The sequence below is a fragment of the Dendrobates tinctorius genome, unplaced genomic scaffold (assembly GCF_039654945.1).
Source record: "Dendrobates tinctorius isolate UK_male_01 unplaced genomic scaffold, ASM3965494v1 ptg000301l, whole genome shotgun sequence".
Taxonomy (NCBI): domain Eukaryota; kingdom Metazoa; phylum Chordata; class Amphibia; order Anura; family Dendrobatidae; genus Dendrobates; species Dendrobates tinctorius.
This window is the reverse complement of record NW_027361968.1, coordinates 2,107,849-2,134,320: the sequence shown is the minus strand read 5'-3', so window position 1 is coordinate 2,134,320 and position 26,472 is coordinate 2,107,849. Positions and strand designations below refer to the sequence as shown.

General features: G+C 49.3%; 1 protein-coding gene across 1 annotated transcript in view; it reads left to right on the top strand.

Annotated features, from left to right (window-relative positions):
• Positions 1 to 16,958, top strand: part of LOC141073459 (prostasin-like) — a 52,021-nt gene extending 35,063 nt beyond the window's left edge. The window contains exons 4-5 of the mRNA XM_073560691.1: positions 4,019 to 4,167; positions 9,964 to 16,958. Of these exons, the coding sequence (XP_073416792.1) occupies positions 4,019 to 4,167; positions 9,964 to 10,194 (380 nt within the window). The 3' untranslated portion in view covers positions 10,195 to 16,958. The remainder of the gene's footprint in view (positions 1 to 4,018; positions 4,168 to 9,963) is intronic.
• Positions 16,959 to 26,472: the final 9,514 nt, after the last annotated feature.

Here is a 26,472-nt window from a genome sequence, read left to right as displayed (position 1 = left end):
GGCTGCCAGAAGTGACGTCAGGGTACCTCCTTTACTGGGACCCTCTGGAACCGGCTCTGGGTTCACCTCTGGTTCAGTCTCTCCTGTAGCAGCAGAGGGTCCAGAAGACAGTGCGTTACCTGCGATCTGGGCACTCTGACTGCGTGTGACAGCTGCTAGGTATGCTGTCTCCCTGGGGATTTCTACAGACCCACCAGCCGGTGCTGGCTTGGGCTCTACCTCCCCATCCACCCCCAACACTTCAGGAGCAGTGCTACTTATGGGCCAGTTACCTTCATCGGTGGCACTGGTCAGCTACATGGCATTACCTTCCTCATGGTCCCCATGCACCTCCCCATTTCCTTGAGCACCGTTGCTTACTCCTGCCAGGGGTTCCTCAGCCGTCTCACTCCGCAGAGTGATGGAGCTGAGCACTTCGGTACCTGTGGACACATCTACCGCTTCAAAGAAAGGGTTAACGGGTTCAGTCGGCACAGATACATCAACATCATCATCATCCTTCCTAGGAGAAGAATGGTTATCAGTTTGCTTTGGTACATTCACATCAGCATCAGCATCATACCTGGGGAAGGAATGGTTGTTAGTTGCATCATTACTCATCAAGGCATTAGCAGGTAACACATTCAGTTTCCCCTCAACAAACTCTTCATCATCAGGGTTAACGTTACCCTTATTATCAGATTGGGGAAGGGTGTCAGGGACGTAGTATGCAACCATCCTCCCCAAGTCAGTCCCCAATAAAACATCATTGGGCAGGTTTTCAGACACTCCCACCTCCCTCAACCCGCTCCCGGCACCCCAGTCAAGAAAAACTCGTGCCACTGGCAAGGGACAACGGGTGCCTCCAATCCCGGTGACAGTCAGGGTTTTCCCCTCAACAAACTCTTCAGGGGCCGCCAGTCCAGGACGGATGAGGGTATGTTCAGCCCCGGTGTCCTTGAGGCCTGTAGCAAGACGGTCCCCCACCTGAACAGGTTGAACGTTGTCGTCAGCCCTCCCAACCACACCTCCCACCAAAAGAACAGAGGCGTTGGGCCCGGGGCCCTTGGCTGGGGGGTTCTTCGGCCTATTCGGACAGGCGTAAAAGAAGTGACCAGGCCGCTGGCAGTGGTGACACAGGCGACTGTCAGTAGCCGGCCTGTTGTTGGCAACAGGGACAGGGCCTCCGGAGGGACGGCTAGCTGGGGCATTGGGGTTGGTTGCTGGCTTACCCCCTTTCCAGCTGGTGGCGACTGGCCTCCGCGTCTCGGGCTTCCGGTTGGCCTCGTAGTTGTCGGCGATCTGCGCCGCTTTGTCCGCGTTCGTTGGTTCGCGGTCCAGGATGAACTGTCGGACCTCAGCTGGGCAGAGATGCAGGAACTGGTCTTTGATCATCAGGTCCCGTAGCTGCTCAAAGGTTTCAACGGACAGTCCATGGATCCACTGGTCAAAGTGGGTCCTGAGTCCTTGCACCACATCACTGTAGCTATCGTGTGGGCCACGTTGGAGGTGCCGGAACTTCTTTCGGTATACCTCAGGTGTCAGCCGGTATTTGGCGATCAGCGCCTGCTTTATGGCGTCATAGTCGTCATCGGCTTCTGGCTGAAGAGAAGCAAATGCCTCCAGGGCTTTGCCTTTTAGCCCTGGGGTCAAGTACCTTGCCCGTTGGTCTCTAGGCAGCTGGTACTGTCTGCAGGCTTTCTCAAAGGCTCGCAGAAACGTGTCCAAGTCCCCATCCTTTTCCATCACGGGAAAATGCTCTGGCCGGGGTTTAGGAGTCTGGACGCTGATGGGCTCACTGCGTCGAGCTGTGGGGGCATTCCACCCCCCCGGAGCATCTCCAGCTCATGGGCTCTCTGAGCTTCTGCTTGGCGCTCGGCTCTCTCCTGAGCTTGCTGGATCAGCTGCAGACGTCCAACATGGTCTTCGGCAGGGAGTTGCTGTAGAGCCAATTACAGATAGGGGTCCAGGACTTCCCGGCTGGCGGTCTGCACCATCTGGACCCCTGCGGCTGCACCATCGGCATTGGTGCTGCCTTCTGCGCCCTGGCTCTCTTCCCATTGCACTAGAGCCGCGACCAACTGGGCTTTGGTCTTGTCGGCGACATCAATCTGCTTTGACGTGCACAGGGACCTCAGGATGTCCTTATTAAGCTGCTTATAATAAGACTCTCCCCACATAGCCATGGTTGCCAAATAAAAGATAGAAAAGAAAAACAAAGAAATGGGAGGGAACACTTGTACGTACACACAAATTTCTCAGAACTAGTAACCACTAAGTCTGTTCTCCAAAACCTATGATGCAGGATTCCCGCAGGAACCGTGCAGGTTTTTAGTGAGAGGAATGATTGCTCAAACCAAATCACTAATGCTCTAGGATTATCCCACCGCGCTGCCACCAATATGTGACGAACAGCCCACAGCCATTCGTCCACTTACGGAGGCGACTAACGGGGGTCCCGCTGCCACCAAAACGCGACGGACAGCGGACCCTGTGTCACCACTATGTCACAGTCCCACCACTGACACGGGTGTATCAGCGGACGGAGGGACGAGACACACTGCCGGCACACGGCTATCACAGGCACCGTTGGGGCTTATCTTAGTTATCCCACCACTGGCACCATGTGACCAAAAATATCCAGCAAGCTAATCTCGCTCTACAATTTGCCGCAGGGGGAGTTTAATTTGGATGCCCCACCACTGCTATCAATCTTCCAAGTACTGCGGGGATTTATGTATATCCCACTTTCTCAGTTCCACTTTGGAACTCGCAGCTCTCCGGCGCCCCCCTTACCCTCAGGTCAGTCAGGGAACTGCACCTAGGATAATTGGTCGCCGGACGGGCTGCCTGTTGTGAACCGGCAATCAGGCTTCTGCAGTAAGGGAATTATCAATGCCGTGGCCGCAGCCCCTCATTCAGCAATATAAGACCCTTCTAGACTGCCAGCAAGCCGCAATAGCCGTGCACAACGCACTGCCACCAGTCACGGTTACTTAATTCACAGTGTTAAATTAAGAGGGTCCGTGGCAAACCCCTTGAATTAGTAGCGATTATCTAACAAAGGCGTATAGTTCGATTCTTAGAGCATGGAGACAGATCTAAATAATTATTTCATTTATTTTCCGAAAGAGGACAGTGATTACAGATAAAAGTTGCTATAAAATTGAGACATGAGATAGGTACAGTACAGATATAAAATAAAAGGATTAAAAGGGTAGAAAGTCACACTCACATGTGGTCAGTTGGCATCCCATGTGGCTTTAAGGGGGGTGGAGGCGGAGCTGCGCGTCTCCACTCATCTGAGTTCTTGTCAGCACGGACTCTGCAGCTGTTCTGTGCTGGTTTGCCCAGGGAAGGCCTTATAGGCTTTGCTTTGTGACATCACGGAGAGATGCATTCTGGGTTGATCCCTCCTCTCTCATCCGAGTTATGTTTTGGCTACAAAACTTAGATTAGCTATAACTTTATGGGAGAAGCTGGTATGGACTCATCAGTGGTATCATGTTTCCCAGCGTAATGAGCCTATCAAGAAAACATCAAACATCTATGCGATATGACCGTCCATTTGGGCGCAAATCATATCTCAGGTTCTGGACATCCGAGAGTTTTGCAACAGGCACCACAGCAAAGCTGGGTCTGCTCGGATCGCAGAAATATGATTTTCATATCTCTACTTGGTACGGTTTTCGCAGGGCAGGCTCTTAAAGTTTTATTTCAAACAAAGACCTTTTTCCCGCATTTTTTCTCTTTCAGCTGAGAGAAGCCAAATGGTGTGAGGAAGATGGTCTAGCTAATTAACATTCCTGCTCTTCCAGAGGAAGTGGCAGGGTTGATAAAACCTGGGGGGAAGGAATTCCTACTACTGACAGTTTACAATGTCCTAGGATGGAGGATTTGTTAGCACATTGCAACAGAAAACATATCTTGCAGACATTGTACATCACAGCACCATGTTCTAGGAAGCGTTTCATCCCTAACCCGAGTCTTGGCCAGGGTCACCGGATCAGTGCTTTATACACCATTTGTGTCCCTGTAGGACGTCTGCCGTTCCCTAGGACCCTCCAGCAGGTGATGCTTCCGCTGATCAGCAGGGAGTCCTGTTACCAGATCTATCACCCCGGTATCATCCTCCAGAGCGACCACATCTGTGCTGGGTACCCGGCTGGACAGAGGGACGCCTGCCCGGTGAGTCCGAGAATCTGTCCTTATCCTGGGGGGAAATTCTGGACACTGGAACCTTCTCTATTTTCTGTTTGTGTTTATTGTATTTTATGTCTCAAACAAAGTGGCCATTTTTGTTGTCAGTGTATTTTTATTGCTTCCAAAACTCTAATTAGCACCTCCACTACAGAGACTGACATTCTGCGGCTCATAATCGAAATTCTGCGGCTCGTGATCCCGCACTGTGACATTCTGCGGCTCGTAATCCCGCACCGTGACATTCTGCGACTCGTAATCCCGCACCGTGACATTCTGCGGCTCGTAATCCCGCACTGTGACATTCTGCGGCTCGTGATCCCGCACCGTGACATTCTGCGGCTCGTAATCCCGCACTGTGACATTCTGCGGCTCGTGATCCCGCACCGTGACATTCTGCGGCTCGTAATCCCACACTGTGACATTCTGCGGCTCGTGATCCCGCACCGTGACATTCTGCGACTCGTAATCCCGCACCGTGACATTCTGCGGCTCGTAATCCCGCACTGTGACATTCTGCGGCTCGTGATCCCGCACCGTGACATTCTGCGGCTCGTGATCCCGCACCGTGACATTCTGCGACTCGTAATCCCGCACCGTGACATTCTGCGGCTCGTGATCCCGCACCGTGACATTCTGCGACTCGTAATCCCGCACTGTGACATTCTGCGGCTTGTGATCCAGCACCGTGACATTCTGCGGCTCATGATCCCACACCGTGACATTCTGCGGTTCTTAATCCCGCACTGAGACATGCTGTGGCTTGTAATCGAAATTCTGCGCCTCGTGATCTAGCACCGTGACATTCTGCGTCTCGTAATCCCACACCGTGACATTCTGCAGCTCGTTATCCCACACCGTGACATTCTGCGGCTCATGATCCCACACTGTGACATTCTGCGGCTCGTAATCCCACACCGTGACATTCTGCAGCTCGTTATCCCACACCGTGACATTCTGCGGCTCATGATCCCACACTGTGACATTCTGCGGCTCATATTCCCGCACCGTGACATTCTGCGGCTCTTGATCCCACACTGTGACATTCTGTGGCTCATGATCCCACACAGTGACATTCTGCAGCTCGTTATCCCACACCGTGACATTCTGCAGCTCGTTATCCCACACCGTGACATTCTGCGGCTCATAATCCCGCACCGTGACATTCTGCAGCTCGTTATCCCACACTGTGACATTCTGCGGCTCGTGATCCCACACTGTGACATTCTGCGGCTCATGATCCCGCACCGTGACATTCTGCGGTTCATAATCCCGCACCGTGTCATTCTGCAGCTCGTTATCCCACACCGTGACATTCTGCGGCTCGTGATCCCACACTGTGACATTCTGTGGCTCATGAACCCATACCATGACATTCTGCAGCTCGTGATCCCACACTGTGACATTCTGCGGCTCATGGACCCACACCGTGACATTCTGCAGCTCGTTATCCCACACCGTGACATTCTGCGGCTCGTGATCCCACACTGTGACATTCTGTGGCTCATGAACCCATACCATGACATTCTGCAGCTCGTGATCCCACACTGTGACATTCTGCGGCTCATGGACCCACACCGTGACATTCTGCAGCTCGTTATCCCACACCGTGACATTCTGCGGCTCATAATCCCGCACCGTGACATTCTGCGGCTCATGATCCCACACTGTGACATTCTGCGGCTCATGAACCCACACCGTGACATTCTGCAGCTCGTGATCCCACACTGTGACATTCTGCGGCTCATGAACCCACACCGTGACATTCTGCAGCTCGTGATCCCACACTGTGACATTCTGCGGTTCATAATCCCGCACCGTGACATTCTGCAGCTCGTTATCCCACACTGTGACATTCTGCAGCTCGTGATCCCGCACCGTGACATTCTGCGGCTCATGATCCCACACTGTGACATTCTCACACTGTGACATTCTGCGGCTCATGGTCCCACACCGTGACATTCTGGGGCTCATAATCCCGCACCGTGATATTCTGCAGCTCGTTATCCCACACCGTGACATTCTGCGGCTCATGATCCCACACTGTGACATTCTGCGGCTCATGAACCCACACCGTGACATTCTGCAGCTCGTTATCCCACACCGTGACATTCTGCAGCTCGTGATCCCACACCGTGACATTCTGCAGCTCGTGATCCAGCACCGTGACATCCTGCAGCTCGTGATCCCACACTGTGACATTCTGCGGCTCATGATCCCACACTGTGACATTCTGCGGCTCATGAACCCACACTGTGACATTCTGCGGCTCATGATCCCACACTGTGACATTCTGCGGCTCATAATCCCGCACCGTGACATTCTGCGGCTCATAATCCCGCACCGTGACATTCTGCAGCTCGTGATCCCACACTGTGACATTCTGCGGCTCGTGATCCCACACTGTGACATTCTGCGGCTCATGATCCCACACCGTGACATTCTGCGGCTCGTGATCCCACACCGTGACATTCTGCGGCTCATGATCCCACACTGTGACATTCTGCGGCTCATAATCCCGCACCGTGACATTCTGCAGCTCGTTATCCCACACCGTGACATTCTGCAGCTCGTGATCCCACACCGTGACATTCTGCGGCTCATAATCCCACACCGTGACATTCTGCGGCTCATGATCCCACACCGTGACATTCTGCGGCTCATGATCCCACACTGTGACATTCTGCGGCTCATAATCCCGCACCGTGACATTCTGCAGCTCGTGATCCCACACCGTGACATTCTGCAGCTCGTTATCCCGCACTGTGACATTCTGCGCCTCGTGATCCCACACCGTGACATTCTGCGGCTCATGATCCCACACCGTGACATTCTGCGGCTCGTGATCCCACACCGTGACATTCTGCAGCTCGTTATCCCACACTGTGACATTCTGCAGCTCGTTATCCCACACTGTGACATTCTGCGGCTCGTGATCCCACACCGTGACATTCTGCGGCTCATGATCCCACACCGTGACATTCTGCAGCTCGTGATCCCACACCGTGACATTCTGCAGCTCGTTATCCCACACTGTGACATTCTGCGGCTCGTGATCCCACACTGTGACATTCTGCAGCTCGTGATCCCACACCGTGACATTCTGCAGCTCGTGATCCCACACCGTGACATTCTGCAGCTCGTTATCCCACACTGTGACATTCTGCGGCTCATGATCCCACACCGTGACATTCTGCAGCTCGTGATCCCACACCGTGACATTCTGCAGCTCGTTATCCCACACTGTGACATTCTGCGGCTCGTGATCCCACACCGTGACATTCTGCGGCTCATGATCCCACACCGTGACATTCTGCGGCTCATGATCCCACACTGTGACATTCTGCGGCTCATAATCCCGCACCGTGACATTCTGCAGCTCGTGATCCCACACCGTGACATTCTGCAGCTCGTTATCCCACACCGTGACATTCTGTGGCTCATAAACCCACCATGTGACATTCTGCGGCTCGTTATCCCACACCGTGACATCCTGCGGCTCATGAACCCACCATGTGACATTCTGCAGCTCGTTATCCCACACCGTGACATTCTGCGGCTCGTGATCCCACACCGTGACATTCTGCGGTTCATAATCCCACACCGTGACATTCTGAGGCTCGTAATCCCACACCGTTTACACAGCGTTACATAAAAGCACAGGTGGCGCGGGATCTCGATAAATCATCCACTGTGCTTCTCATGTAGAATGCGCTGCTATTCCTGATCATGGGCGACCAGCCGGAGGGATGATAAATGTTATTCTGCAAATATCTAATGAGCATGTGCCAAGGTCTTCCTGCAGGAGGAGGAGGCGGTGAGCTGTGACATCACCTATTGTGAATGGTGGATCCTGTGTTATCTACTATATATAGAGGTGTTATCTGTTATGGTACAGGAGGAGGAGGAGGTGAGCTGTGACATTACCTATTGTGAATGGTGGATCCCGCGTTATCTACTGTATAGTGAGGTGTTATCAGTCATTGTACAGGAGGAGGAGGAGGTGATCTGTGACATCACCTATTGTGAATGGTGGATCCTGTGTTATCTTCTGTATATTGAGGTGTTATCAGTCATTGTACAGGAGGAGGAGGAGGTGATCTGTGACATCACCTATTGTGAATGGTGGATCCTGTGTTATCTTCTGTATAGTGAGGTGTTATCAGTCATTGTACAGGAGGAGGAGGAGGTGATCTGTGACATCACCTATTGTGAATGGTGGATCCTGTGTTATCTACTGTATAGTGAGGTGTTATCAGTCATTGTACAGGAGGAGGAGGTGAGCTGTGACACCACCTATTGTGAATGGTGGATCCTGTGTTATCTACTGTATAGTGAGGTGTTATCAGTCATTGTACAGGAGGAGGAGGAGGTGATCTGTGACATCACCTATTGTGAATGGTGGATCCTGTGTTATCTACTGTATAGTGAGGTGTTATCAGTCATTGTACAGGAGGAGGAGGTGAGCTGTGACACCACCTATTGTGAATGGTGGATCCTGTGTTATCTACTGTATAGTGAGGTGTTATCAGTCATTGTACAGGAGGAGGAGGAGGTGATCTGTGACATCACCTATTGTGAATGGTGGATCCTGTGTTATCTACTGTATAGTGAGGTGTTATCAGTCATTGTACAGGAGGAGGAGGAGGTGATCTGTGACATCACCTATTGTGAATGGTGGATCCTGTGTTATCTACTGTAAAGTGAGGTGTTATCAGTCATTGTACAGGAGGAGGAGGAGGTGATCTGTGACATCACCTATTGTGAATGGTGGATCCTGTGTTATCTACTGTATAGTGAGGTGTTATCAGTCATTGTACAGGAGGAGGAGGAGGTGATCTGTGACATCACCTATTGTAAATGGTGGATCCTGTGTTATCTACTATATATAGAGGTGTTATCTGTTATGGTACACGAGGAGGAGGAGGTGATCTGTGACATCACCTATTGTGAATGGTGGATCCTGTGTTATCTGCTGTATAGTGAGGTGGCGTCATTGTACAGGAGGAGGAAGGTCTGGGGTCTGGAGAACATAATAAATGGCTTTTATCAGAAATTCGACTCACGAAGTTAATTTGTAGCGAATCTGTTAAATCTGATTTCTTTAGAAACTTTTGGACACTGACGTTCCTGCGGTTCCGTTTACAGAACAGACTCGGCACTTGTGATTTCCTGTGATCTCCGTGGACTTGCTGGAGTGTTCGCTTCTTTTATACCCGGTCTGAGTATAACATGTAATCAGGTGTTTTATACCTGATGGCACACGGCAGATTCTCCCTGTGTCTCCCGGATCAGTTACTCCCCCGACTCGTTCTTAGTTCTGGTATTCTCATGAGAATCTCCGCCCCCAAGGCTAAATTGACACTAGCATATACAAGAAATACACCTTGGTCTGTATTACATCCATTATTATACAGTCTCAGGTATCAAAAATGTCCAAGATTAAATACAATATCCAATGCCAAAGAATTGCAGCAACGGCTGGTGGCAAGACGGCGTCAGATGGAAACTGACTGTCTTTAGTATAACTGCGGAGTGGAACGGGCGAGATTCTTGTGACACATGGAGGACACTGGCGCAGGTGAATGAAATCTGTCATCTGCACGGCCCCATTGGATAACATTCCCCCGAGTGCGGTCCGGGGTTGGCCATTTTGCCATGGACGGCACTCGGACGGAGAATATGCTTGTGGTCACTTTCCCTAATTCCTCTTCTTGGGATGTTACGTCACTGATGGCTTTTTATGCAATGTGTGAATGACACGGTTTTCTTTTGCCTTTGCAGGGGGACTCCGGGGGTCCGCTGGTGTGTAAAATGAATGGGTACTGGTACCAGGTTGGCATCGTGAGCTTTGGGTCCGTCTGCGCCCTTCCCAACCACCCGTCGATCTACGCTTCTGTTCCAGTCTATGAGCCGTGGATCAGCCATCACTTAGGGCAGAATGTCAGGTCCTCGTCCCCCGGTCTGGAGGTCTCCGTGCTGCTCCTCGTGGTCTCCCTGATACTGCACAGCTGAGTCATTCTAGACGAGGACCCCAAAAACAAATCACCTGTGTCTGTGTGACCCCCTAAAGTCCTAAGTAACGACTCCGGGCAAATGACTGACGGTAAAGATTTACAAGAAGACAAAATCTTACATGACGAATTATCAATCCTGTGCGAACAGCGGGCAGATTCAAGAATCTGAGCCAAAACCGCTGCAAAAAGTCCAATATTTCATGTACAATATGAGGTTGTGCAAAAATATGCGGTCGACGGACGGCTGCAAGATGTGACCCATCCATGAAGAGACTGGAGACCACCGCGCCCTCCCGATATTTGTGTCAGGAAGGTGCGCCACCATTTTAGTGCAATCATTGGCTCACAGTCTTGCACTACACTTTTATACATGGCCACAATTTTTTTTTTTATCAAGGCCACGTTACCAAGGAGCAAAAGGAATCTAAAAGACATCCCATAATAAATGTGGTTCAAATTGTAAAAGAAAAATTCTGGGAGGCAAATTCCAGAATCCTGGTGCATTCAGCTCAATAGATCTTCACCATTGTCTCTCCTTGGCATTATCATCATCGTCCTCATCTTCCTCATCGTGTGTCTTCCGTTCCTCCTCATCACCATCTCTGTATCTGCTCATGATCATCATCATCATCGTGTCTCCTTGGCATCATCATCGTCCTCATCAGCTTCGTTAAAATATGTCTTCCTCCTCATCACCATCTCTGTATCTTCTCATCATCTTCGTCAACATTGCATCTCCTCATTAGAGATGGTGTGAAGGAGTTGCAGGACCCGGTCTGCATCCATAATCTGTGGCCATTGGGCAGTAGCCCTGAGAATCGCCTCCTACCTGCCGGTATCTGTGGTTCTACTGATTAGCCGACGTGGCGTGATGTCACATGTGCATAACCCCACATCGATCATATGGCGCCAAGCCGGCTAATCAGTAGAACAGCCAGGGGTGCCATCAGGTAAGGATCATACGATGACATCAGTAATCTGTGACCACTGCCGGTCCTGAGAGTCACCTCCTACCTGACAGTATCTGTGGTTCTTCTGCTGATTAGCCAGCCTGGCGTGCTAGCACACGTACATCACACCACATCGATCATATGGCGCCAGGCCGGCTAATTGGTAGAAGAGCCAGGGGTGCCGTCAGGTAAGGATCATACGGTGACATCAGTAATCTGTGACCACTGCCGGTCCTGAGAGTCGCCTCCTACCTGACAGTATCTGTGGTTCTTCTGCTGATTAGCCAGCCTGGCGTGCTAGCACACGTACATCACACCACATCGATCATATGGCGCCAGGCCGGCTAATCGGTAGAAGAGCCAGGGATGCCGTCAGGTAAGGATCATACGGTGACATCAGTAATCTGTGACCACTGCCGGTCCTGAGAGTCGCCTCCTACCTGACAGTATCTGTGGTTCTTCTGCTGATTAGCCAGCCTGGCGTCCTATCACACGTACATCACACCACATCGATCATATGGCGCCAGGCCAGCTAATCAGTAGAAGAGCCAGGGGTGCCGTCAGGTAAGGATCACACGGTCACATCAGTAATCTGTGACCACTGCCGGTCCTGAGAGTCGCCTCCTACCTGACAGTATCTTTGGTTCTTCTGCTGATTAGCCAGCCTGGCGTGCTATCACACGTACATCACACCACATCGATCATATGGCGCCAGGCCGGCTAATCGGTAGAAGAGCCAGGGGTGCCGTCAGGTAAGGATCACACGGTCACATCAGTAATCTGTGACCGCTGCCGATCCTGAGAGTCGATTAGCCACATTTTTACGCATGAGCATTCTATGACGTCGTTGTTCTTCGTGAAGTTGATACAATGTAACAGTTTGATGATAACGATGTCACTCCAGGCGGAATATAGAACCTAAATACAGAAATAAATCCGATTCACAGAGTTTTATTCCAAGTTCTAGCACAATGATGGAGGTTGTAGTCACCCCAGTGTCCTCACGCCCATTGCGCCATTATTATGGTACACGTTGTATCGCTCCCTGGTGATCTTCATGGGAACAGCGCAGGGATCTTCTCTGAAAGATTCTTTGTTTTTTAGCATAAAACATTTATCCGTTGGACACGGTGAAAATTTTAGTTCTTGTCAAAAAAAGTCTAAAATGTGGATGTAACCGAACGCACGCAAATAATAACAACAAGTACGATCCCTGCTGTCCTGAGGGTTATCAGCATGTGAGAATGGCCACAGACGTGAGATAAGGGACCGACAAAACCCAATTTGTTTCGCTCTTTTGCACCATTAACCAGATACAACGTAACAAACCCCCAGCTGGGCCGGGTTCAGTCTCTCAATCTAAATAATTTTTCCACTTACCAATAGCCAACAAATATCTTGAGCATTTGATAAATCTCCACCAAAGTTTATTAGAAAGGTTTCATTTTATAACGATTAAATCTTAAAGAGTCGTCCATGGCTGGGATATTGATGACCTATCATTGGTTGGGGGTCCGACAACTGACATCCCCCATGTACACATTGTACATCATGGGCGATTTCAACATCCCCATTGCTCTTCCCCTCTCCCCATCTGCTACTCACCTTTTATCTCTAACCTCCTCGTTTGGCCTTTCGCAGCTTACTAATTCTCCAACGCATGAAGACGGAAACTCCCTCGACTTGGTCTTCTCTCGGCTTTGTGCAGTGGATGATTTTGCAAACTCCCCTCTCCCGCTCTCTGACCACAACCTTCTTTCATTCTCTATCAAGAACTGCCAGGCTGCTCAGGTCACCCCCACTGTCCAGACTTATAGAAACATACAGGCCATTAACACCCAGAAACTTATGAAGAACTTGCGGTCTTCATTGGCCCCTATCTCCTCCCTCTCATGTCCGGATTCGCATTGAAGCATTACAATGAAACACTTCAAAGTGCCCTGGATGAATTTGCACCCCCTATAAATAGAACACCACAACGCAGACGGCGACAACCCTGGCACATGGTGCAAACACGTTTCCTGCAGCGGTGCTCTAGGTGTGCTGAACGTCTCTGGAGAAAATCCAACCTACCCGAAGATTTCGTCCATTATAAGTTTATGCTTCGAACATACAACACTGCCCTTCACCTCTCCAAACAAACCTATTTCAACACCCTCATCACCTCACTGTCCAATAACCCGAAACGTCTCTTTGACACTTTTCATTCTCTACTCAACCCAAGAGTACAGGCCCCAACCACGGAGCTTCGAGCTGACGATCTGGCTAATTACTTCAAAGAAAAAAATTGACCAGATCCGACAGGAAATTATCTCCCAATCCTCTCATACCATGCACTGTCCTCCCTCCCCCACTGCATCTAACTCACTCTCTGATTTTGAACCAGTCACAGAAGAAGAAGTAAGCAGGCTCATTGCATCTTCTCGCCCAACCACTTGCACCAGTGACCCATTTCCGTCACATCTCCTCCAGTCCCTTTCTCCTGCTGTCACCCCTCACCTAACTAAAATATTTAACCTCTCTCTCTCTTCTGGTATCTTTCCCTCCTCATTTAAGCATGCCATCATACATCCACTACTTAAAAAACCATCCCTCGACCAAAACTGTGCCGCTAACTATAGACCTGTCTCTAATCTACCCTTCATCTGTAAACTCCTGGAACGCCTGGTCCACTCCCGTCTTATCCGCTTATCTCTTTGATAACTCTCTTCTTGACCCTCTCCAATCTGGTTTCCGCTCTTTACACTCTACTGAAACTGCCCTCACTAAAGTCTCTAATGATCTGCTAACAGCTAAATCTAACGGTCATTCCTCCATGCTAATTCTCTTGGATCTCTCTGCAGCATTCGACACTGTGGATCATCAGCTCCTCCTCACTATGCTCCGTTCCATTGGCCTCAAGGACACCGTTCTCTCCTGGTTCTCCTCCTATCTCTCCGACCGCTTCTTTACTGTTTCTTTTGCCGGTTCCTCCTCCTCTCACCTTCCCCTTACTGTTGGGCTTCCTCAAGGATCGGTTCTAGGCCCCCTCCTCTTCTCCTTGTACACTGCCCCTATTGGTCAAACAATCAGCAGATTTGGTTTCCAGTACCATCTCTATGCTGACGACACCCAATTATACGCTTCTTCTCCTGACATCACGCCAGCCTTTCTAGAAAACACCGGTGATTGTCTAAACGCTGTGTCTAACATCATGTCCTCACTATATCTGAAACTGAACCTGTCAAAGACTGAACTCCTGGTATTTCCTCCCTCTACTAATGTACCTGTACCCGACATTGCCATTTCTGTGTGTGGTTCCACTATTACTCCCCAGCAACATGCCCGTTGTCTTGGGGTCATACTTGATTCCGAGCTTTCCTTTGCCCCCCACATTCGATCACTGGCTCGCTCTTGTCATCTGCACCTCAAAAACATTTCTAGAATTCGACCTTTTCTTACTTTTGACTCCGCAAGAACTCTTACTGTTTCTCTTATTCATTCTCGTCTCGACGATTGTAACTCTCTTCTAATCGGTCTCCCTCTTACCAAACTCTCCCCCCTCCAATCTGTCCTGAATGCTGCAGCCAGGATCATATTCCTCACCAATCGTTACACCGATGCCTCTACCTTGTGCCAGTCATTACACTGGCTACCCATCCACTCCAGAATCCAGTACAAACTTATTACCCTCACCCACAAAGCCCTCCATGGCTCAGTACCACCCTACATCTCCTCCCTTGTTTCAGTATACCATCCTACCCGCGCCCTCCGTTCTGCTGATGTCCTGAGGTTAGCATCCTCAATAATCAGAACCTCCCACTCCAGTCTCCAAGACTTTACACGTGCTGTGCCAATTCTTTGGAATGCACTTCCCAGGTCAATACGATTAGTCCCCAATCCCCACAATTTTAAGCGTGCCCTGAAAACGCATTTATTCAGACTGGCCTATCACCTCAACACATTAACCTAATCTATCCCTGTGTGGCACAGCCAAAAGTTTTACCATAACCAGATTTCCCGCATCATGTTCCCACATGCTTTATGCATCCATTAGCCCTCTGTGTCTGTACTGTTACACACTTAACATTATGGCTGGTCCATACAATCAGGGCAACTGTTACCACCCACCTTTCGTGTCTCCCTCTTTCCTCATAGACTGTAAGCTTGCGAGCAGGGCCCTCACTCCTCTTGGTATTTGTTATAATCTATGTGACTATTGTTATGCTGTAATGTCTATTGTCTGTACAAATCCCCTCTGAAATGTAAAGTGCTGCGGAATATGTCAGCGCTATAGAAATAAAATTTATTATTATTTATTATTATTATTACAGAGTGGAAACAGCACAGTGCCATATACTGTGTAGTGGCCATTCTTGGTACTGCACCACTTCAATAGGAGGTCAGTGCAGTACCGAGAATGGCCACTACATAAATGATGGCACTGTGATGTTCCCACTTTATACACTGTGTTCTTCTGGTGGCTGTGGGACCCGATCCTAGCTGGTTAGTAGGAGGTACAAGGGGTGGATCACCCACATATCTGACATTGACTACCTGTCCTAAGGCCAACAATGTCTCAGTCCCAGGAAATCCTTTTTATTACAGCAGACGAGACTGATTCCTTATTATCTAAACATCCTGTTTCTTTATCAGATCTACAGACGCAATGTATCACTGATTGCCTCATCCATGTAATAAGCGTTGCCTTAAAATAAAGAAGGTCCGAGTCTTATGTAGACCTCTAGAAAGTTCTGATAAAGATCCAAAAGCAATAACGCATAAATGCTGTGAAACAACCAAATCCGGCAGAGTGGTCATCATCAAGGACTGGGAAGACTGTGAGCAAAGATAGGTTATCTGAAGACTTAGATGAGTCTAGGAGAAGGGGTAGCCATCGGGGATCACATACCAGAAGGGTTAATGGAGAGAGCAATGGACATGGAGAATCACAATAGAGCAGACATAAAAATGAGCCCCACCATCAAGGACGCCCCCAATCGAGGTAGATTGTGCCACCTCTTGGCTGTGCTCTATGGACCCTACGCTATTAGTTCCTGGCTATGATGTGATAATCCTAGGACTGGAAATACTGGACTCTGGTGTAAATACCAGGAGAATGGGCCATTGCACATCCACCATACCACAGATAGTAATGCCATGTTCTAGCCAAACAGCATTCATACCAGAGGAGACCTCCGGAGTCACCGTGCAAATATGCAGGACAATAAAATTGTTCTATCTCCGACATCTAATTCCTAATCTCTGAACATCTCTTTGTTTATATTCACAGTGATTACTGGTGAAAATATGGAGAAATCTAAATGTACATAGACTGTATTGTTTGCAGTGTTTTTGGCTCCCTCTAGTGACCAGAGTCATAACAGCAGTCTTATTGTGGTGTTTTACTTTCACTTTGATGCCTGAATCTTTCCCTCCATTTGCAGTGCATTCTGGTAAGCTTTGCAGTGCATCCTGGTAGCTTTGCAGTGCATTCTGGTAGCATTTACAAAGCATTATGGTTAGTTCAGCCCCCATCTTCCTCACCATTTTCACTCAGCCTGCATCCTGGAAGCATCTCATCTTTTCCTCTCCCCTTGCGATTGCATCGCCGGTATGTAATCATGCTTTCTGTAGCTAATCCCTGTCCTATATTAGCCTGGTTTAGTTAGTCCTGCCCCTGGTCAGCTACTAGTGTATAAATGTTCATTCACCGTGTACTATGTATAATATGTATTCCTGATGTACCCTATACTGACTGATTGTATATATTATGTTTTGCTTGTAGTTTCACCGCTACAATATATCAAGTTCAATAAAAGCACAGACTCAACCTACAGTCTCCTTATTGGACCCCGGTATAGCGGTTTAGCTGATCTGTATAACTGCAAATAAAGTCTGCCTTATTCAGTGAGGACAGAACAAAAATACCTATATCTCTACTAGTAAGTGATAAATCCCAGTATTGAAGGTGATTATGTCTCTTAAGATTTGCATTTGCCTGCCTCAATTAAAAAAATTAGATTGCCACAAATTGCAATTGCCCTGAAAGAACATGTGTAACAATCTGAGGTCTCCTGGAACTGCATCAAACCCATTTCAAACCCTTTAATAAAAACACAACTTTAATAAAGTGGCCTCACCATAGAAAAAGATGGTAACCCAGTTCTGCTCACCAACCCACTTGAAAACATAGCAAATCAACCGGATTCCATGTTTTTGTAAATTTTAAAACAATCCAAAAATTATCTGGGTCGCCCCCAGCCCCAGGGCTGTGGGGTACTCGGTACCGGGCCGGCGTCAGGGAGGAATGTGTCACAGCAGCGGTGACCCGGTCCATGGCCCTGGGTGCCCAATGTAAATGGTGGAAGTTTATAATAGTTCGTGACGCCACCTGTGGTGTTTGGCAAGTGTGATGTTACGCCAATGCTGCATGCAGATCCACTGGGACTGATGGTGTGTGCAGCAGAGGTTGTAAAGTTCCCCACAGGCGGAGCTGTAGTCCCAGGGCAGTGTAGATGAAGTAATGGCGGGGGAGGCGTAGATGGTGTAGGTACAGGTACTTGATGTAACGGTGCGGAATAACTGGAGAACACCAGAGTATGCGGTTCCAAAGCTTTACTCACTGTTTGCAGTTCACACAACTGCCTGCCTCCGTACTGTGTTCTCCAGGTCAGGGCTCCAGCCAACCTCCAGGCAAGATAGGATTCTCCTTTCCACACTCCGCCAACGTGTACCTTACTGAACAACTCCTCCAATGCGCCTTTAGGTGCGAAGCACTCCAGTACTTAGTTACCCTGGAATGCCTCTCTCTAGGTGTTCCTAGTCTCTACTTGTATGACAGACAGCTGTAGCCTGCTTCGGGGACTCCTCACTGCGTCCCGGCTCACTATCCAAGTGCTGTTGTGTTCCAAGTCTATGAGGGGAGCAAGGCGTTAGCGGCTCACTACTCCTCCGGTGTCTGTTGCCGGACATAAAGATCCAATCAACCTCGGGGACCAGGCCCCGGCCTTTGCGCTCTGGACTGGAAGGGTTTTCTCTCTTTCTCAACCTGCTTCCCACCGTCCTTCTATTGTACTTTGTTCCGATCTGTTCTATCTCTCTTTTGGAAAGTTAGGTTATCAGTCTTGTCAGTCTCCTTCTCTTCCTTCCCCGTGCCAGCAGCCCAGATCACTGGGACCTGCTGCTGCACGTCCTTCAAACATCCATCTTACTCTCTTCTCTCTCTACACCAACTGACCTACTAATCCTCACTGTCCCCACTCTTTTGTATCATCTTACTCCACCCGCCTCCCAGCACATCTCGTGTTATGAAGCAGGGTTCCACAAGGGGTGCTCTGCTAACCCCCAGCCTGAAGCTGTTAGGTGGCTCCACTGAACTCTCCTGTGTGTGGAATGCAGGTGTGGAGTGTGGTCAGGATTTCCCACCTTACCTGGATGGTGGGGCACTACACCTTAGGAGAAGGTGCAGTACCTTTGTGGCGACTGAAGCCTCAGGGGCACCACATACCCCCCCGTTAAACACAGCATGTCTGCGGGCTGCAAGACAACAAAAGTACAATACAGGAACACACAAAAAATTTTTAAATGCTGTTTACCAATACTTATCTAATCTTCCTAATGTAGGAGGCACATTTCTTAAACGTTACAAACAGGCTAACTTCCTATCTTAGTATCAAGCAATTTACTTAAGTGCAATTCTGGATTCAAAGTGCTATACTCAACACATTTTCTATCAATTATTCGCTTTCTCTTTCTCTCTACTGTTATTCTCTTTCTACTGGACGCAAGACACTGACCATCTGCACTTGACCTGTCACCTGTCACTTTCAATTCTTTATTCTTTATTCAATTCTCACATTCTTTATTCAAGTTTAACATTCTATTCTAATTCTCTGTATCAAAATATTCTATAAAAGACATTTACTTTTCATAAGACACAATATTATCAAATACTTTATCATAAAACATTCACAAATTCTTGTAAGGTGTTGAACACTGCCCCCAGCCGGGATTTCTTGCAGTGTCCCTTGAGGAAGCCATCATTCTTCGAAAAGTATCCATTCAAAAACATCATCTTCGCAAAGTGTCTATATGTAAAACATTATCTTCGCAAAGGGTTCCAAATGTAAAACCAAGAAAGAGCACCCAAAGGGGTGCAAACTATTTACAAACAAAGTTTGGGACCAATCAGCATCTATGATCTCCACAGTACTATTTCAAAACAACACTGCCAATCAAAAACTGGGCAACATGATAACAAAAATAGCAAAGGCACAACTGGTGCAAATGACCATCCTGGGTAACGAGATTTATATGTTTCTTTCTATTTATTTGTTTACTGGTGATCCCCTCCTGGGGTTCTGGTACTGGAATCATCACCAGATATAACGCTTTGGGTATCTTCTTCTTGGGGTAGAAGTGACATGCTAACTGGGGCTGGCTGTTCTGCCACCAAGAAATCGAGTTCTTCCTGATCCCGCTGATTCCTTGCCAAGCGCATGTACTCAACTTCCCATAGAGAGGGATAGGGATCGGTGGGGCCCAGGGAAAGGGCCATGGAGATTTCTACTGTCTGCGGGTATATGGGTCCTTCCAGTTCCATGGGAAGTTCAGGGGATAGTGCTTCAGCCTGAGGCTGCCAGCCAGGAACAACTTGATCATCCCCCCCCATGGGTACTGCAACTGGGGCTCTTCGGTGAAGGTCAGTGGGCCCGTTTCGATCTGTGGGTTCTGCTCCCAAAACCAGGGTCAGACCAGGGGTAGTAATCATACCTGGCGCTTCCCGCCGCAGTTCCGGCTCTGGTATCTGTTGGGGAATGGCTGCGGCTGCAGCTCCCGGAGAGGTAGAAGGGATGGACCTCCGCCGGGCCCGGGCCGGGGCGAGGCTGGCTTCGGCCGGGGTCATCGGTGGGGGCCGGTGCAGCCGCGTCCGGTCCAGACGGGAACGCGGTCTCGGGCCTCCCGTCTGCTCCAGCGCCCTCATATACCTTCTCCGAACGGGACTCACCCAATGGCAATATCGGGGATGAGGTGGTGGCGGGCGCAGCTGCGGGTGAATCAGTGGCCGGAGCCTCCGCAGGGGCGGCCTGGAGGCGAGTGTCTTCTTCCCCTCCTGTTCAGCTGACTTCTCTTTTTTCATCATGGCGTTCTGTCGTTCTTCTCCTTGCTCTGCCCTTCTGCTATCCACTGGCTTCCTCTGCCCCTCATTCCGGGGGTGGCGTCTTCTTCCAGCCATACCAAGCCAGTATACGAACCCCTCGGGGGGTGGGCCATACATCCGTCACATAGTAATTCAGGCAGGGAAGGCCCAATACTGTTCGCAGTCTTTTCTTAGGACCTCCCATCTCTTCACGCCCTTCTTCTCCGCGCCCGCGGCCATATTTGAGATTCATGTAACAGTCTATTAAATTTGGTCTTTTGCAAATTTTCAGAAGTTGTAAATCCAAGGCACACAGAACCCGATGGCATCGGATCTCGTCATCCTGTTCGTGACGCCAAAATTGGGTCGCCCCCAGTCCCAGGGCTGTGGGGTACTCAGTATCAGGCCGGCGTAAGGGAGGAATGTGTCACAGCAGCGGTGACCCGGTCCGTGGCCCTGGGTGCCCAATGTAAATGGTGGAAGTTTATAATAGTTTGTGACGCCACCTGTGGTGTTTGGCAAGTGTGATGTTACACCAACACTGCGTGCAGATCCGCTGGGACTGATGGTGTGTGCAGCAGAGGTGGTAAAGCTCCCCACAGGCGAAGCTGTAGTCCCAGGGCAGTGTAGATGAAGTAATGGCGGGGGAGGCGTAGATGGTTTAGGTACAGGTACTTGATGTAATGGTGCGGAATAACTGGAGGACACCAGGGTGTGCGGTTCCAAAGCTTTACTCACTGTTTGCAGTTCACACAACCACCTTCCTCCGTACTGTGTTCTCCAGGTCAGGGCTCCAGCCAAACTCCAGGCAGGATAGGATTCTCCCTTCCACACTCCGCCAACATGTACCTTACTGAACGACTCCTCCAATGCGCCTTTAGGTGCGAAGCACTCCAGTACTTAGTTACCCTGGAATGCCTCTCTCTAGGTGTTCCTAGTCTCTACTTGTATGACAGACAGCTGTAGCCTGCTTCGGGGACTCCACTCTGCGTCTCGGCTCACTATCCAAGTGCTGTTGAGTCCCAAGTCTAAGAGGTGAGCAAGGCGTTAGCGGCTCACTACTCCTCCGGTGTCTGTTGTCAGACATAAAGATCCAATCAACCTCGGGGACCGGATCCCGGCCTTTGCGCTCTGGACTGGAAGGGTTTGCTCTCTTTCTCAACCTGCTTCCCACCGTCCTTCTATTCTCCTTCATTCCGATCTGTTCTATCTCTCTTCTGGAAGGTTAGGTTGTCAGTCTTGTCAGTCTCCTTCTCTTCATTCCCCGTGCCAGCAGCCCAGAACACTTGGACCTGCTGCTGCACGTCCTTCAAACATCCATCTTACTCTCTTCTCTCTCTACACCAACTGACCTACTAATCCTCACTGTTCCCACTCTTTTGTATCATCTTACTCCACCCGCCTCCCAGCACATCTCGTGTTACGAAGCAGGGTTCCACGAGGGGTGCTCTGCTAACCCCCAGCCTGAAGCTGTTAGGTGGCCCCACTGAACTATCCTGTGTGTGGAATGCAGGTGTGGAGTGTGGTCAGGATTTCCCACCTTACCTGGATGGTGGGGCACTACACCTTAGGATAAGGTGCAGTACCTCTGTGGTGACTGAAGCCTCAGGGGCGCCACATATCCATTTTAAGGATTTGTGATCTGACAGACTACTGTGCGCAGAACACTGATTCAAACTGATAGTGTCACTGTCAGAGGTAACATCATGTTGTGACTGAGACAAGTTACGTGTGATTTATTCCATAACACCTTCCTCCTCACAAAACACTTGTGAAATAAATAACTAGAATGGGTAATAGGTAATACACATTAAAAGAATCAGCACACACAGGGGGGTCTATAGTCCTATAATCAGCATGCAGAGCAGGACTATAGTCCTATAATCAACATGCAGAGTAGGACTATTGTCCTATAACCAGCATCCAAAGAAGGACTGTAGTTCCATGTTCAGCACCCAGTGCAGGACCATCGTCATATATTCAGCATCCAGAGCAGAACTACAGTCCTATAATCAGCACCTGGAGTGGTACAGCAGTGGATCTTTGACTCCTTGTATATGAAGTGGGGGAGGGTCTTTGTTTCTCTACAAGAAGTTGGCAAGTCTCTATCTCTATGCAGGAAGTGAAAGCGGTTCTTTATCTCCCTACAGGTAGTTGGGGTGGGTCTTTATCTCTCTACAGAACGTGAAGGAGGGCCTTTGTCTCTCTACAGGAAGTGGAGGTGGGTCTTTGTCTCTCTACAAGAAGTGGAGGTGAGTCTTTGTTTCTACGGGAAGTGGAGGTGGGTCTTTGTCTCTCTACAGGAAGTGGAGGTGGGTCTTTGTCTCTCTACAGGAAGTGGAGGTGGGTCTTTGTCTCTCTACAAGAAGTGGAGGTGGGTCTTTGTCTCTCTACAGGAAGTGGAGGTGGGTCTTTGTCTCTCTACAAGAAGTGGAGGTGGGTCTTTGTTTCTACGGGAAGTGGAGGTGGGTCTTTGTCTCTCTACAAGAAGTGGAGGTGGGTCTTTGTTTCTATGGGAAGTGGAGGTGGGTCTTTGTCTCTCTACAGGAAGTGGAGGTGGGTCTTTGTCTCTCTACAGGAAGTGGAGGTGGGTCTTTGTTTCTATGGGAAGTGGAGGTGGGTCTTTGTTTCTACGGGAAATGGAGGTGGGTCTTTGTCTCTCTACAGGAAGTGGAGGTGGGTCTTTGTCTCTCTACAAGAAGTGGAGGTGGGTCTCTGTCACTCTACAGGAAGTGGAGGTGGGTCTTTGTCTCTCTACAGGAAGTGGATAGGGATTTTTGACTATCTCTAGGGGAATTGAGGGAGGGTCTTTGTCTCTCTACTGGAGAAGGGGGAGGGACATTGTCTCCCTAAAGGAAATGGAGGCAGGTTTTTGTCTCTCTACATGAAGTAGGGGAGGATCTTTGTCTCTCCACTGAAAGGGAGGCTCATCTTTGTCTGAACTGTGTGGTCTCCTATGCTGTTAGCCCAAGCAGCTTTGATTCTTGCAATGGAGCTAGGACACTGAGATTGGCAACATCCTGCTCTCTGGGCAGCGTAATAATGGCAATTGCAGACTCTGAAGTGTAAAGTCTACAACAAGTGGTGAGCGACTCTTGGTAACGAGTAGAGATGAGCGAACTTAATTGTAAAACGTTTGCCAATATCACATTCGGATTCATGTTCAGATTCCCAACCATTTTCCCTCAAAGTTGGAAAAATTCTGGCACAGTTTGGAAAATTAATTCATTTCCATTAATGCTTTTGTTAAGACTTTGGCTAGGATAGTGGTGCTGTATGATGAGCGGGGGAACGGGGGGACATGTTTTATGAGGGGAGGGGGCAGATAGAGCTCAGAGGAGTGACGGAGTGTAATTTTTTATTTTAATTTTTTTAATTAATGTGTGTAGATCCCGGCAGCCAATCAGGGTGCAGAAGCCATCCACAACGTCCAGACATAAGCGCTTTTGTCATTGGCTGCCAAAGTCACAAGTCCCTCTCCATAAAAAAGTGAACATGTTGTTTTGCTGGTGCCATTTTATCAGTGTAACAGCACAGAAATGTCACTCCTGCTGCTGCTGCAAGTTGTCATATAGTTAGATAGGATCCTTTCCTGTGTGAAATCGACGTTCCAGCATCTAACAAGTTTGTTCTAATAGTGTTGTGCAGGCAGGAGTCCACATTTCCTAATCCAATTCATTTGGGCTTATACTGTGTTGTAGTCAGGACTCAGGAGGCCACATTTCCTAATCCAAATCATTTGGGCTAATATTTCTCACGTCGCCGTCGGACTCGGGGGCTGGTGTTCCTGCCTCGGCCGCTGGGAGGAGCCGGACTCCTTTGACTGGTGGTGCCGGTGATAGGTGGCCTATGTCCTCATGTGGTCCCGCTCCTTTGACGCATGCCTCTGTCGTTGGACATTGCCGTGTTTATCCTGTAGGTGATGGTGGTGACAGAGAAGGGGCCCCTGCGCAGGCGTCTGGTGGGCGCAGGCTTCGCTCCTCTGTCAGAGGTGAAGGGGTTGGTGCATCGCCATCTGGCCTGGTTCTGGGGGCGGTTCAAATTAGGTCATCAGGCTGTGAGCCTGTGAGGGATAGCTGTATCCTTCAAATACTTTGGAGCCTGTCCTGCAGGCCGCCAAATATAGTCTTGGTTTCCCCAGTGATCTAGTGTTTAATTGCTACTTTTGACTCTGACCTTTGCCTGGATTTTTGACTCTGCTACAGCCTGCCGATTTTGTACCTCTGCTGCTCGCCTGGTTTTTGACTCTGACCTTAGCCTGGATTTCTGACCCTTCTACAGCCTGCCGATTTTGTACCTCTGCTGCTCACCCGGTTTTTGACTCTGACCTTAGCCTGGATTTTTGACTCTGCTACAGCCTGCCGATTTTGTACCTCTGCTGCTCGCCCGGTTTTTGACTCTGACCTTAGCCTGGATTTCTGACCCTTCTACAGCCTGCCGATTTTGTACCTCTGCTGCCCACCCGGTTTTGACTTGGACTCCTGACTACGCTTTCGGTCCCGTTTATTAATCCCTTCCTGGTGACCGTCCTGCTCCGGTCCGCTGCTCTCTTGGGCTCCTCTGTAATTCCAGATCCCTGTATAGGGGTAAAGGGTCTCGGGGTTTTCTCAGGGTGCCGTCTTACTTGTAGCTCAGACTCGCACCAGACAGACGTCACAATATTGGGGTGCAGGTACCAGGCCCCTTTCCTAATCAAAATCGTTTGGGCTAATACTATGTCGCAGTCAGGGCTCAGGAGGTCACATTTACTAATAAAAATCATTTGGGATAATATTGGGGTGCAGGCAGGAAGCCCCCTTTCCTAGTTAAATCATTAGGGCTAATACTGGTGTCCAGACACCAGACCTTATTTCCGAATCAAAATAGTTTGGACTAATATTGAGGTGCAGGCAGGAGACCCCATTTCCTAATTAAAATCATTTGGGCTAATATTGGGGTGCATTGAGGAGGTCCCATTTCCTAATCAACATTTTTTCGGATAATATTGGGGTGCAGGAAGGAGGCTCCATTTCCTAATCAAAATCATTAGGGCTAATATTGGGGTGCACGCACCAGGCCCCATTTCCTAATCAAAATCGTTTGGGCACCAGGCCACATTTCCTAATCAATATTGTTTGGGCTAATGTTACAACATTTGTTACTGGCCAGCCTACGCAACTCTCTTTCTTTGGCAGCCACATAGCAGTACCACTTGTAGATGAGGGCCAGAAAAAGCATGTGCTCCAGTAGATAGAAAAGCAATGCAACAAGTGGCTTCTCCTCCTCTTCCTCCACCCTAATATCACACACAGTACAATCCTCAGAGGTGGCACCCCAATTACCCTTGTTTCCCCCTGCGCCACAACTTTTCAACCATCCAACTAACTGTGGAAAACCTTACATGGGCGATTCTGCAGAGCTGTTCACACATTCTATTCCATGGGCATCACAGGTCTGCTCCAGTGATTGACAGAATTCAGAGAATCAAAGCATCTGCATCGATTCCCCAAATTTTTTCCTATTGGATCCGGGGGTGGACAAAGTAGGGTCCAAGAAGAATGTAGACTCTCGTCATCAGACGTTAACCCCCAATGGTGGAGGTGATCCTGATGAGACTCAGATACCTGAGACTGTTCTGTGCTGTCAGGGCAGGAAGAGGAGGAGGGTGACTCTCAGGGTGAGGAGTGGGAAAACAGAAAAGATGACAATAAGGTTGTAAATCCCAGTTGGTGTGAACCCAGAGGCAGGCAGCTAAGTAGCTCAGCAGAGGAGGTGGAGGAGGAGGAAGACAAGGAGATTACGTTCTGCATACTCAGCCACTGCATACTCAGCCACTGTGGCCAGCATGGTCGTGAGTCTTCAGTTCACAGGGGTGGCAAGAATTTCCTAACCTGTGCCTTTTTGGAGACTGCAAAGGATGACCCAACTCACGTTATCTGCCAACTCTGCAAAAAATTACTCAGTAGATACAAAAAATGCCATAATTTGACTACTACATGCATGAACCAGTACATGTGGGATCAACATGCCTTAATCTGGGAATCTCACTGTGCTAAAATGCGGACTAGTGGGCCTCGCCAACCACCGGCCATCCCATCAGCCACATCTGCTTCTTCCTCCTCCGTCACCGTGGCAAGTGTTCTCACACAGGTCTTTGGCTGCAGAATCTCCATTTGTTTACCCTCTACAGTCGGGGTGAGTGAGAGCCCGTCAGCTGTTATGGAAG